This window comes from Lepeophtheirus salmonis, chromosome 3 (genome assembly GCF_016086655.4).
Source record: "Lepeophtheirus salmonis chromosome 3, UVic_Lsal_1.4, whole genome shotgun sequence".
Classification (NCBI taxonomy): Eukaryota; Metazoa; Arthropoda; class Copepoda; order Siphonostomatoida; family Caligidae; genus Lepeophtheirus; species Lepeophtheirus salmonis.
The window spans coordinates 43,930,992-43,944,406 of record NC_052133.2 but is presented as its reverse complement, the minus strand read 5'-3'; the positions used below and the strand labels follow the sequence as shown (position 1 = coordinate 43,944,406).

General features: G+C 33.7%; 1 protein-coding gene across 2 annotated transcripts in view; it reads right to left on the bottom strand.

Annotated features, from left to right (window-relative positions):
* LOC121115177 (uncharacterized) overlaps positions 1 to 13,415 on the bottom strand; it is a 44,660-nt gene that overhangs the window by 8,758 nt on the left and 22,487 nt on the right. For both annotated transcript variants that reach the window (XM_040709366.2, XM_040709367.2), the window contains exon 2: positions 3,010 to 3,150. In XM_040709366.2, the coding sequence (XP_040565300.1) occupies positions 3,010 to 3,150 (141 nt within the window). The remainder of the gene's footprint in view (positions 1 to 3,009; positions 3,151 to 13,415) is intronic.

Sequence of the window (13,415 nt, the reverse complement as noted above, 5' to 3'; positions counted from 1 at the left end):
CATAAGGCCCTTTCCCCCCCCCCACACTTTTTTGAGGGCTCTCTTTAAAGTCTAGTGTGAACCCCTAACGGTGTAAATGGTAGTATTGGAGACGCCCAACTCCTCAGAGAGCACAAATGGAAATTCGTGGATCTCGTTCAAGTGTTATTTTCTTTCAATCACTCTACCTTCATTAATTATTGCACAGCCGACAACAGCTACAAATTACTCAAGTACCATATAATGATGCTTTTAATAAAATTTGAAATTTTAGAGGGAAAAATAAAATATGAATAGGAAATGTTCTGAACAGACATTTGAATTTTATGAGAGCGATAAACTAAAACATAGTTATTTGCATATATAACATAGATTATTGCAAATCTTGAATGTGAACTGAATATTTATTACTCATTTATGCATTGCCATCAATATGTAGTTGAGGTATCAATTTAGAAAAATAGAATGCATTTTCACTGACGTCATAAATTGCATCATAATTGAAGGTGAGGCCTTCTTAGTCTTAGAGGCTCAAAGTTAATATTTTTACTACATAAATTCAAAAAATGTCCAATAAATCTTGATGGAGCCCCTATCAAATGGCTTTAAGAATAAATAAACTTTGATATTTGTCTATAACCACAGTCATATATAATGAAAAACCCTAAAAATGGCTAGATTTGTTGAATGTTTTTGAATCAAGATCAATTAAGGATGAGAAAAGTAGATGATTAGGGAAGAATATCTTGTTCTTTTCATTGTATTAGATAATCTTTATGTATATACAATATGGTTCAAATAAGATTCATAAATATAACGATGTAATAACATATTTATGAATAAAATTTGGGAATTGAGGTTTAGCCGACATCATCCTTCTTGACGTCACATGAAAACGCTATATAGAGAGTAGTGTAACTTGGGCTATTGCTGCATTTTACAGATTGGAACCAGGAATTGCTAATTCGCTACGTCATAAAAAATTAACTTGCCAATGACAAGTAATCTCTCAAATTTCTGACTCCCACCCATAATAAAATTGTTCTTTATTTATTAAAAAAACAAAAACAAGTATTCATTTGCAGAAAAAAAAACATTGTTAATATTAGTATCTATATAAAATTTTACAGGCTACTTAAGGCATATTTATTTACAACTCAAGACATACACTTTTTTTAATCTACACTCGCCGAGATTTCGATCTTTTTTACATCTCTGCAAATAAGTATTTTTATCAATACAATTGGTATATGAAATATATAATTAACTCAACATCATACATAGTAATGATACACGAATAGATTTTTAGAATGCAGGTCCCACGGTTTAAGGCTGTGTATATTTATGCCTCGATTTCAACAAAGAGCAGTTTTTTTTAAACTTTTAAGATTATATTTCTTAATAAACAAAAGTGAACCCATTCCAGGGCTTTCAAGTCACAACCAATAGACTATAAATTCAAAAAAGTTCACTCTTTCTCAAGCTTCTATATCACACATTGAATTCCGCACAGATTGTTCGAAACATGGAAAAGGAAAATTGAATTTAAAGTGAGGTCATTTTTTTGGAAACTAATATGTAACGTAATGGTTGAGTGAGTAGCAGGTTCTGTCAATTTGATTAGGGGATAGAATACTCTACTTAGAAACGTAACGTCACACTACAAAAATAATTTAAAAGGTAATTTTATGATAAAATATGTTAAATTGTGAGTTCAAAAGTTGATGAAGAATTTTGTAAATGAACTTTTAAATTTCCATTGGGCATGGACAAATTTTAAAAATACAAGATGGCGCATATGAACTGAGCAAATACGCGATTTTGAAATCTGAACAATCAATTCTTTTAACTTTGACGAGATATATACTAGATATGTACAAAAATATTTGGAGATCAGCTGTACCACTATAGTGTATCCTCTAATCTTGCATGCAAACCCTTCTGGCGTCCAAGATGGCTCCAAAACGGCTCTAAAAGACTGGGTACGTTTTCTTTGCACATATTGGCACAATGTTAAATTACAGTGCCATTCATGGTCATATTTTTTTCGTGGACTCTACACGAGAACAGAATGTGTAGTCCAAAAGGTTGGTGCTGGGTATATCTGGGTCCTTATTTCTCTTAGCCCGAAATTGATGTTATAGCTCAACCACTTTCTAGCTGATTTTTCAGTGTTGGCAGGAGTATTCTTCCAAGGCTACATTATCATCCGGTGAGTTAGTGGGAGGACGTGAGCCTCCAGAAATTATTTTCTGCATCAAGAATCTAAAAGTGAGGTTCACATTCAGACGTCTTCATATCTTTTTGAAAAGATAAGAAAATTATATTTATGTCCGTCTTTGCTAAACTTATCAGAACCTCTCAATTTGCCAGTAACCTTGTGTTCAGATTTTAGCGTCACACCCGATAAGTATACAGGGGTGGTCGCAAGGGGTGGACTGGAGGGGATCTAGCCCCCCCCCCCTCAATTAAAGAATTTTTCCTTTTAATCAGAAAGTTTAATATTTGAATATTTTGTTAAAAAAATTCAAATATATTAAATTTAATTTAATTTAAGGATTTCTTTTTCCAAAAAGCTTGATTTTTTTAATTTTTCTTCAAAAAAATTTTTTGTGAGCCGCTTTCGATTTTCGAAATTTTTTTTATTAATATTTTGGAATAGCTATAAATTTTAAAATTTGTCTCAAAAAAATTTAATTTTTTGTAAATAGCTGTGGATTTTCGAATTTTTTTCCAAAAAATGTAATATTTGAAATTGAATTCATAATTTATTTTTTTTTAACAATTAAATTTCTGAAATTTTTATTTCAATAAAATTTAATTTTTTAAATTTTATTACCGAAAAATTTTCTTTTTTTTTTCAAAAAAATCCCTCCCCAAAATTTAATCAAATGGACGCCCCTAGTATACAAACTACAAATAGACCATAATAAATGTAACGTTGCCCCACTACCCCCAGGTACAGCCCACCCATCCCAATAACATAGATATTTGAAACACTCTGTTTCACTTAGAATTACTATTACATACTTTGAGTACTCCAGGTAACTTCTCCGATGAAACGTTAACTATTCCATTGTACATGAATTGTACCACAGTTCGAAGATCGTCAAAGCTGACATCTTTTAGTATCACAATAGGATGTTGGCAAGGATTTGTACTAAATAATGTCTGAAAAGAAGAAGAAAAAAATAAGTATATTCAAATGATGATTGAAAGTAGAGGTTATGGTATCAAAGGACTAATATTTGGAACCATAATGTGAAAGGAATCTAAGTATTAAAACATATAAGATATAAGTTATACCTAAGGTCTCAAAACACTCATTTTCTAGACTAAAAAAGTAAAGCTTTTAGTTACATTCATGTTTTTTATATTTCGTAAAGCTTTAACATGAATCACTTTATGAATAGGGATGGGATTTTGTTGTGATTTTGAGTGTGAGAGAAGAATCCTTAACCCTGACATATAATATTAGTGAATTAAGACCCTTGATATCATCAGCTACCCGTCATATAATTTAAAAGAGGGGGGATGTATTACTGCAATAAACAGGAGAACTTTCTCCATTAAAGATAACATTAGTGCAGGTAAAATATTGTAAAATTATATTTAAACATAATAGCTTGGAAAAAAATAATTATGTCATTTTCGGGCACTATATCATGAAAACGCACTCATAAGAATTTAATATTCCGTACGGCCCCCACATTGTCTAAGTTCAATATAGAAATATTTATAAAAATAAAAGATCAAATAGAATAATTTGAACAAAATATCCTAGTTTGAATGTAGAAAGTCAGCATCAGGGGGTAGAATACTCCCGACAGCATATGGCTTGACAAATAATTTTTTGAGCGTTCTACGTAAATTGTATTCAGGATATGTTTCTACATTTTAGTGATGTACCTTTTAAATTGAAATAAATAAAATATATACCTATGTAGTTATCTTTCAGTATCTCTCAAATATTTAGCCTTTTATTTCGGCTATGGGACCATTTATAAATCCATATAGCCAGGTTATTGAGTGGTCAGAATTTTCTAATTTAAAGAAATTATAACAAAACGAAGATTTTTGATATCGTTTTAAACCGTTGATTTTGAGTTTTGTTAAGACATTGAGCAGTTTTTATTTAGTCAAAGTACCTCACTGACTGTTTTTGCTGATGTGTCGATAAAAAAAATTGTAATTTTCCAAAAAACAATCTATTGGAGCACTTTTTGGATGATGCAATACGTTTGTAATACTGGAAGGTCATACGCAAGAAATTCTGATTTATTTTGTGTTAAATTATCCATTGACTTTTTGTATATTTTGAGGCAAAAAATACTTAAACTTATCAAATGAATGATTTTAAAACTCATTTATCAAATGTTATACTATGATCGACAGATATTTTAGCTGTAAAATCCGGCATTGCTCGAAGTTATTAGGTATCAGCAAACAGACACACTTTATCCTAAATAATATAGAAGATAATTTCCCAAGAAATCATCAGTGTTACTCTCCCTTGTTCACGAGCAACTTCACAGGCAGTCAATCAATACTTGGATATTCTTTCCTCAGGAAAAGGAGGAAATTGTTTTTTTGAAAATGAAAAAAAACATTTCTCAGTTTACCAACAACAAAACTCGCACGCTAAAAAATGCTTAGAATTTACAATCCTAAATATATATGTTCTCCTTTTCTTTTCTTTTTGAATATGACACATAACTTTATAAAATTTGGTGCTGGGGAAAGGGGGAGGGGGGTCGTGAGTATCAGCCATTTTTGTGACAAATTGATACGATTTTTTTTGTGGGTGGGGGCTGGGCTCTTGGTACGTAATGAAATCATCACGTAACATATTTAATGAATATTTTGTTTTTGTTATATATGTTGACTCGGGGTTTATTTGGCGGGATGTATCTGAGTTTTAAACCTACAATACATCCTGCATTTAATTATTTCATAATATTAGCATAATTTAATTTGATATAATAGATTAAATTAAACGTTGAATCCAGGTTAATAAAGAAAGAGTTACATATATTCTTGTGAGGCACAAGTTGTCATGTAATCCATGAGTCGGATTGTGTTGCTCGACCAAAAGTAAAGCTGGTTCATCAGTTGCTTTTAAAGTTATTTTTTGTTGTAAGTGGGATTGAGTTACGGAATTCTAAAAAGTAGGACCCACAGGATCCAAAAAACAAGGCCGAGTACTATTAGTGATAATTAGAGATTGGATTGGTGTTAGAGTGATGAGGAACTACTTATCAGTGTTGGCCAGTGTTTCGAGAATGAAAACTTGCAAGAAGTCAACAGTGTTATGCACACATTTATTGAACTCTCTCTAAGATGCCTCACACATAGTAGTCCAAGGGATTAAGATCCGGCGAGCTAGGATCCCACCTTTCCTTTGCCGAAAACATAAAACTCTTAAAATTTTTGATTTTTAATGAATAATTACACTTCCAATTACCCGATATGAACAAACAGCACCAATTTAAATTTCTAGCATAGCACCGGATCTGTTAACATCAATATAAGCCCTCTAACGTAATAATCTATGGAGTTATTTGCGTTCTTGGGCGTGTGCCCGGGACGAAGGCACACAATAATGGCGACACGGTGTTCGTATTTGGAGGACACTTACAAGGTTTTTGTACTTTTTCATATTCAGCTTTGTCAGCTAAATCTGATAAACATCGATTTCAGGGTTTCCGAGATATTGAGGTCTAAACTGGTTCTAGATTTTAAATTCCCACCCTGTATATCCTTAATATGAGAATTACAATCTATCGTTCCCAGATATTTCTTCTTGAAAATGTTCAAAGAGTTTTAGCATCTTCTATGAGTCATCATTTTCACTTAGATATTAATTGAATACTTCACATGACTAATTTTATTCATTCAGTAAAACTATAATTACAATTGAAAAGAGATATTTTATCTTCTTTCTTTTGAAATAGACAAATGTACGATATTATTTTTGATTACTCTTAATTAAGATTAATTAAAGTAGATATTAATAAATATTATATTTTATACCTAGGTGAGATAGAATGATGATGATGGCACTGGATCAAATATATCATTATCTTGTAATTGAACAAATTTTCGTCCATGGGACGACTTTTTCATTCAATTCGAATGCATTTTTAAGATTTAGGAAGGGGTTCCCTAGTTTTGATTATGCAATAAGCCGATCAACTCGGGTAATTGAATCTGCGAATATATAAGATTGTTTTAGTCCCAAAATGCAAGAGACTCTAACTGCTTTGAACTAATATTTTATTTTCGTGGCATAAAAATGATTGATAGAAAGAGTCTATACAAATTTTCTTATAGCGAAACTAGATGATACATGATAGTAGGCCAATTCTTGCCAACTAGTGGTAGAATTGTAAATTCTCTTTTTGTGCAACTTTATAAAAATAAAATTATTATATTATTTATAGGCTAACAAAATGCCAATCTCAGGAGTTTTATTCTAAATAAAGAATTATACTTTTTCTTATATTTATTGACTAAAATAGGGAGAGGTCCTCAGAGTTATTAGACTTCATCGAACAGACCAACTTTGCCTCATAGAAATATAGAATTTAACTGCTCAATACATAAATGTTCTATCCTCAATGATGAAAAAATAATATTATTAGGTTCAGAAAGATAAATAATTTTACTTTAGTCTCCAGAGAGCTACCCGACATAGCTGCAGGTACACACAATCGATACATAGCATTGTTCTTTCTTAGATAAAAACATGTTTATGATATAGATCAGGGAGCACAATATACAGTGCACCCCGTATACACGCTCAATACATACATGCAAAATGCCATCGACATTTAAGTTACATTCTTAAATTATTATTTCTTCAATCAAATATGACTGTTTGTATACAAACTTTGCTTTTTTTAAATGCTACATAGTATTAAAATAATTTATGTGAGTGTTTGATGTACGTCCCGCTTAAAAAAACAATTATAAAAACACATTTATTTCAAAAACAGAGACAGATACAAACTTTAGTCATAAAATAAAAGTTATTTATAATTCAAAGTTACGTACATTGGGCTATGTTAAATTATGTTCAGCCCAGATTCCTGGGATCAGGAGTGCAAGTTTGTTTTTCTGCTAATAAGTTGATATTATTCATAAAGCAAGATCGATTTCCCGTGTCCCCAAATTTTTTTATAAGATATGGGTTGTTGATTAAAAAATGCACCCTAAAAAAATCCAAAATCCAAAAAACGAATTATTGTACTAACGGAAAAAGGAAGAACGTATATTAAATACAAGTTCAAAAGAGGAAGAAAGAAAAAAGAGGATCAGTGAGTTAGTCATAGTGTGTATCCTCATGTAGGGTGAAGAAGGAACAGGGCAATTTAGCAATGGCCATTACTATAAATATATCACAATGTCAAACATTTTAAACAATTGCTTTATATTTAGCAAAATCAGTTTTTTTAGATGGTCAATTATATGTTACATTTTCAAGAGTTTTCAAAAGGGGTGCAGATTTGATTATATTTACATCAAATGGAGAGAGAAAAAAACAAAAATCTTGTATACAAGGAAGTTTTACGATAGAAATATACCTATTATACATTTATAGCTTACAGGAGATCGTTTTAGTTTATAATTTTAACATAAACAATCTAAATATAAATGAAATCTTTTTAATGCCCTATCTTTAAGATAGCGTGTTTGTGCTTCTATGTCATTAATATAATTATTATTTGAAATAAGAAGGTTTGCACCTACTTATTGTACACACTTATTTGTACTATATAAATTGCTTCGCTTTTATTTCGAAAATATGAATGTTATATAACTTAGTTACTTTGTTGTGTAAATTACACGACATGTTTTTTCACACTCTAACGTTTTTATGTGTTTGAAATATCAAAATATTTTGTATTACTTTGACAAATCATTTACTAGGTTATTTCTATCTACTAATGTAAGTAAATGTAGGAGAGACTGAATAGAGTTGCAAGATCAGATAGAAGAGCCCCTCCTTCAAAATATCTCCAGTTTTAATTTTTTCCAAATTGTCAACCAAGTTTACAATCCCAGTTATTAACAATTTTATCTCACTAAAACCATAAAGAGGTAGATGATATTAATAAGGCTCTTAACTCTGGTGTTTTTATGTTTCCCTCCTTCCTTCTCCTTGTGCTACTACAAAGAAAAAAATAAATCTAGTTATACCTAGACTTGAGTAGTCTGTAATGAACAAAAGAGTTGGGGAAGAAGGCGAGAGCGAGACATATGCTACACAGGGAGAGCAAGCTATCTGTGCCATGAAAATGATTGTCTTTTTTTTTTAACGCAATTTTCTCTCCACCCGCTTATCAAAAAAAAAAAAAAATAGACAAAATTCTGAAAGCTTCCTGGATTTTGACGTGTTTTATTCAATAAAACACCTTAAGCCTCAATTATAGTCTCTATACGTGGTCGACAGTGCGAGCAGGCCTTCGCCACTGGGTGCATGGCAAATCCTGAAATACCTTCTTTATCCGACTCATAAGTTCAATATTTATGTTGCTGTAGATTCGGTTGGTTTGTCGTTCAACTCAGTCCCCGCAAAAATCCATTGATTCAGATTCGGGGAATATGAAGACCAAAATTCCGGCGAGAAGAAGTCGTCTAAATTGTCCAGGAGTCATTTGATACTTTTTTTCAAGGTGTAACAGGGATCCGAGACCTACAGACGGATTTAAGGCCTACCATTGGCAACCATGTCGATCCAGGGCTTCACCTTGGTCTTCAGACATCAAGTTGGGTATCCCTGTTTACCTCGAGGCCTTGGGAGAACACATGAGGAGGTATGACCTTTGACCTCAGCCTGCATTGTTGTAGACTCAAAATCACTTCTAGAGGCAACAAATTCCCTCTTAACCTTGTGAACAAACGTCTCAGAGAGTCCCAAAGTTCGAGTAATTATTATATTGTCGTTCCCGGAGCAGATTCTCAGACGGCTCAGTGCCTATTCCAAATATTTGGGATAGCAAATTCGTGAATTGATTTCATTTTTTCCCAATTGGTACAAGCTAAATATAATAAAAAGATCAGCTCCCTAAGTGCCTAAGTAACAGCATAGATACCTTCCAAACTCAGTATATTTCCATTAGAATCTCCCCTTACAAGGCCCTTTTCTAGAGGGGGGATTTTGCCGTGGAACAGGATATATTAGTTTGGAAAATCGATTTTTGGGTCAAAATTTACTATTTTTAGGACTATGAGTAAAAAAGTGTACTAGTTCAAGTAATAGTTGTTAAAAAAGAAGGAGGAACGTTATCTTGCATTATGTTTGTCCTGAGGGCGTTAAACTTTGCTAAAGTCATTTTTTTTTTTAAATTTATATTTTGATGGAGGAGGATAATATTAATGGATAACGGTAAAGTCTAATGTTCCTATTAAAATAATTACAAAATACATTCCCCCTGCAACAAATGACATTAAATCATTTGATAACAGCACCCTCATGTATAAATTTGTCACTCTATTTGTTATCTGTTATAGTTGTAACAGGCTTTGTTTTTTTAAATCGAGTTTGAGCTAGATATTAAGAAACTACGAGTTCCGGAGGCAACTCTCATGGTCTCCCCTTCATTACTAATATGCATAATGACTTATTTCGAAATGTTTTATTTACACAGATAGAAAGACACGTCTTTTACTCTGCTGAAGATGAGTTGCTTATATAAAAAGTCATGGATACATTTTTACCCCATATCTCTAAGTGTAAAAATATCGGAGACACAACAAAGAAGGTAACACATGTGACATCTCCTCCGTGCCGGTGTCAGTACCGAGAAGGGTGCAGAGACAATTGGCACCTCCATTCGGACTGCCTACTATATATATTAGGCACATACAGTCAAGAAGAGGCAATACTTCTGCAACATACACATTTGTATAAATTATCGGCCCATTTATTTTAAATGGAATAAACAAATGCAAAAATTAATATAAATTCGATTGATTCAAATATTAAAAAGTCGACACAGGTCGTTTATCTTACTTTAACTAGGTGACTTTATTACAGTCCTTCTATGCGATATATTATTCAGTGCTTCCCTCTGCCTGATCTGCCTGTTTGTAATAAACACATGACTTGCCTTTTTGAGCGCATCTAGAGAAGTCTGGACTCGGCTTGAAGGTTGAGAAATAATTTTCGGCGGAATATGCTTCATATTTCTCACTGTTGAAAAGGTCCCTGTCCTTCAGGGCATCAGAGGAATCGGCCAACAACATCGGTTTTTGGGGAGCTGATCCCAAAAATGGTGCATTGAAGAAAATGAGGCTCCCGATAAAGGTGGAATAGATGCCCTAATCCCCATGAGCACAAACAGAAGCGCCTTAAAACACGGCTCGCCCTCCTGGTCCATAGTTGCAGCCAAGACCAACTTAAGAGTTCTATGGAATCTTTCCAGTATTCTATTTGACTCGGTTTGATCAGTCGTAGTTAACAAACTGTTTGATCCCAGGACTTCTCCCAGTCTCTTCCAAAGTCCCACAGTAAATTGAACTCCTCTGTCGGAGTGAACAGAAACCAGCAAACCGAATCTTGAAATCCACCACGAAAAGAAAGACTCTACAATGGTCTCAGCCTCAGTATCACAGATAGGAATCACTTAAGTCCATTTTGTGTCCCTATCCAAAACTGTAAAAAGATACCTGTAACCATTTGACGGAGGTAAGGGCCCAACAATATCTACGTAAAGTGTACAAAATCTTGGAGAATCAGAAGAAAACGGAGTAGGACCAGAGAGCCTTGGTTGAGTTACTGTTTTGTTCTTCTGACAAGATAGATACTCCTGGGTCCATTTTTGACGGTTTCTCTCAAATTAGGCTACGCAAATTACTTGGAGACCTCATGCAAAGTAGCTTTTAAACCTGAGTATGAAAGACTGTGAGCTATGTAAAACATTTTTTTACGTAACGTGTTTGATGATACTATAGCTCTGAAATTTCTATCTGTTCCAAAATTGACCAAGCACTTCCCTTCCATTACTCTAAAGAAGCTCCCATCCAAATCAACGAGGCGTCTTTTGTCAATGCCAAAAGGGCGCTGTCCTCTCGAAAGCCCAAGAGAGTATGTTCAGAAAGAGTATTTTTAATGTTTTAAAAGGCTTCTTGCTGCTTTTCTTATTTTCTTTAACTGTATCAAAATCCAAGAGTAGTTCTTCGCGTCAAGGACGATATCCAGGGAGAACACCCCCAAAGGAACAACTATTTGTCCTCGGAAGGTGACCAAGGACGGTAGCTTAGTCTATCTAAGGAATTTAATTTTGTTTTAGTGTCGATTGCGTAAATTAGATCCTGATCTGGGTTTAATACCTCAGCTCCAAAAGAACTGAGGACTACTTAGTTTTTTGAGATGAGAGAAAGGAAGGGAAAGGGGGCCCGGAGTACCTCTTTACCTCAGCGCCGTAAGTCCTGTGTTTATAGCAAATTGAAGTTTGCTTCTTCTTTTCTTTCCAATTAACATCTCTTTTCCTTCTCACCATAGACGCTACAAATATTTCATCCGGGCTCGAGTAAGGAGAATCAAAATGAGATATTCCTTAAAACCACTGCAAACCTTCACAAATTCTTCGTACTTCATGTTTGTCTAGGCCTGGGCCATGTGTCTGTGTGAGTCCAGCACGGATCATATCACCATCTCCCTGCATAAGGAATCCCTGAAGTATGGTTCGAATGTCGCGTCGACGAGTTGGGGAACCTTTTCCATTACCTTACTCAGGGAAAGAGATTCGTCCTTTAGAAGACTACTCCAAATCTGTTCTTTGGGAGAAGGCCGTACTTCTTAATAAAGTATTCCTTGATCTCCTCATAAGAACTCTCCAAATCTTCTGGTGGAAAGTTTCTGTAGATATGGCAGGGTAGCGTCGCTATTATTATATTTGCTTTCTCCTCGTCCTCTACAATTTTGTATGTCCTGAAGTTTGAATCTACTCTAGCGAACCAAATTTCCACGTCCTCTTGATCGAACTAGGGAAGGGGTAACTTGGTGATTCGAGATCGTACCGACGCCGGTACATCTGGGGCGGGCCGCGTTGGAGGATTTGAAGCATTTGCCTCCTATACATTAGAGAGCTCTGAAGGAAGTTCCTTTTACCTAGTGATGGGCATTGTGTTCAAATGTTGGGGTCACCAATGAAAAAGTATACACAGGTGGGTTATCTTACTTCCACTTACTTTATGGGAGTCCTACTATGAGACATATTATTGGAATAAACAAGAAGAGTTCCTTCAAATATATTAACCCATTATTTAATTATATAATTTAAATTAATCACCGAGTTACCTTACAGATTCTTACAATAAATTTTGAGAAATGGATTTAATTAACAATATTTCAAAATTATATTGATTGACAGATGGGTATGAATGTTGTACAGCCAGTCATTCAAAACTTTTTTAGGGTTATTTTTTTATGATGACTTTTTCAATATGACATACTTTGACCTATATTATTTGGATCTACAAAGAGGAATTCATAAAATTTATAGTCACACAATCTTTCATTCTTAATTTTACAAAAGTTTTGGTTGATTAGTACCCAAAAAATATAAATGTACATATTTATATTGCTATTTAAGAGTTTTTTTTTGCAAAAAATAAAAATAAAAACTTTATTTAATCCGGTTCTCAAGAGTACAGTTAAACATTTTCTATTTGTCAATTTTGAGGGTGATGGTTCAATCATTTTGTTATTTTATCCCGAAGAACGAAACTGTGATATATACGTACACAGTGTTTACAAACGTAGTCTCTGAGCTAGCCGCCACCACCGACAAAGAGTGTTTTCATGTCACATCACCATTGTCAATATTGGTTTTTTTGGGGCCTAAATAAACAAATTTTATGCGAAAGTGAAACATTTTGTTATTAATATGATGAAAAATAGTAACCTACTAGAGTAGGTTCGCCAGGCGTTCCTCGGGTCATAAAGAAATAAGCTTAATTCTGAAATCTTCTGATTCATATATAACAAAAAATATAGACCGTAAATTGTAAGAATTATTCTCGCTACATGTGGGTTTGTAACGCTGGACACTTTTTCAAAAACCTGGAGTCGGTACAAATTTTCCGACTCCACTTGCCTTTACATCAACCAACATTACCAACAGGGTTGCCGAGATAAATCTGGATAAAATTCAAAAGTGTCTTTCTAAAATTGTAGATTATTTAGAGATGTGAGCAATAAAACAACAATTATTTGTTTGACATTTATGTATTGTTTTATTCAATGTGACTGCCCTAAGCGGGAATAACTTTGTCGATCCTGGCTCTGAAGCTCTTGTAGGCATTCTCCACATCTGCAGCCGAGATTCTCACTGTTATTGTGCTTTGAGCAGACCTCCCTCTCAAACTTTCCCTCTACGAACCAATCCAACAGATTGCAATCGGGAGAGTTGGAAGGCCAGGTTTTG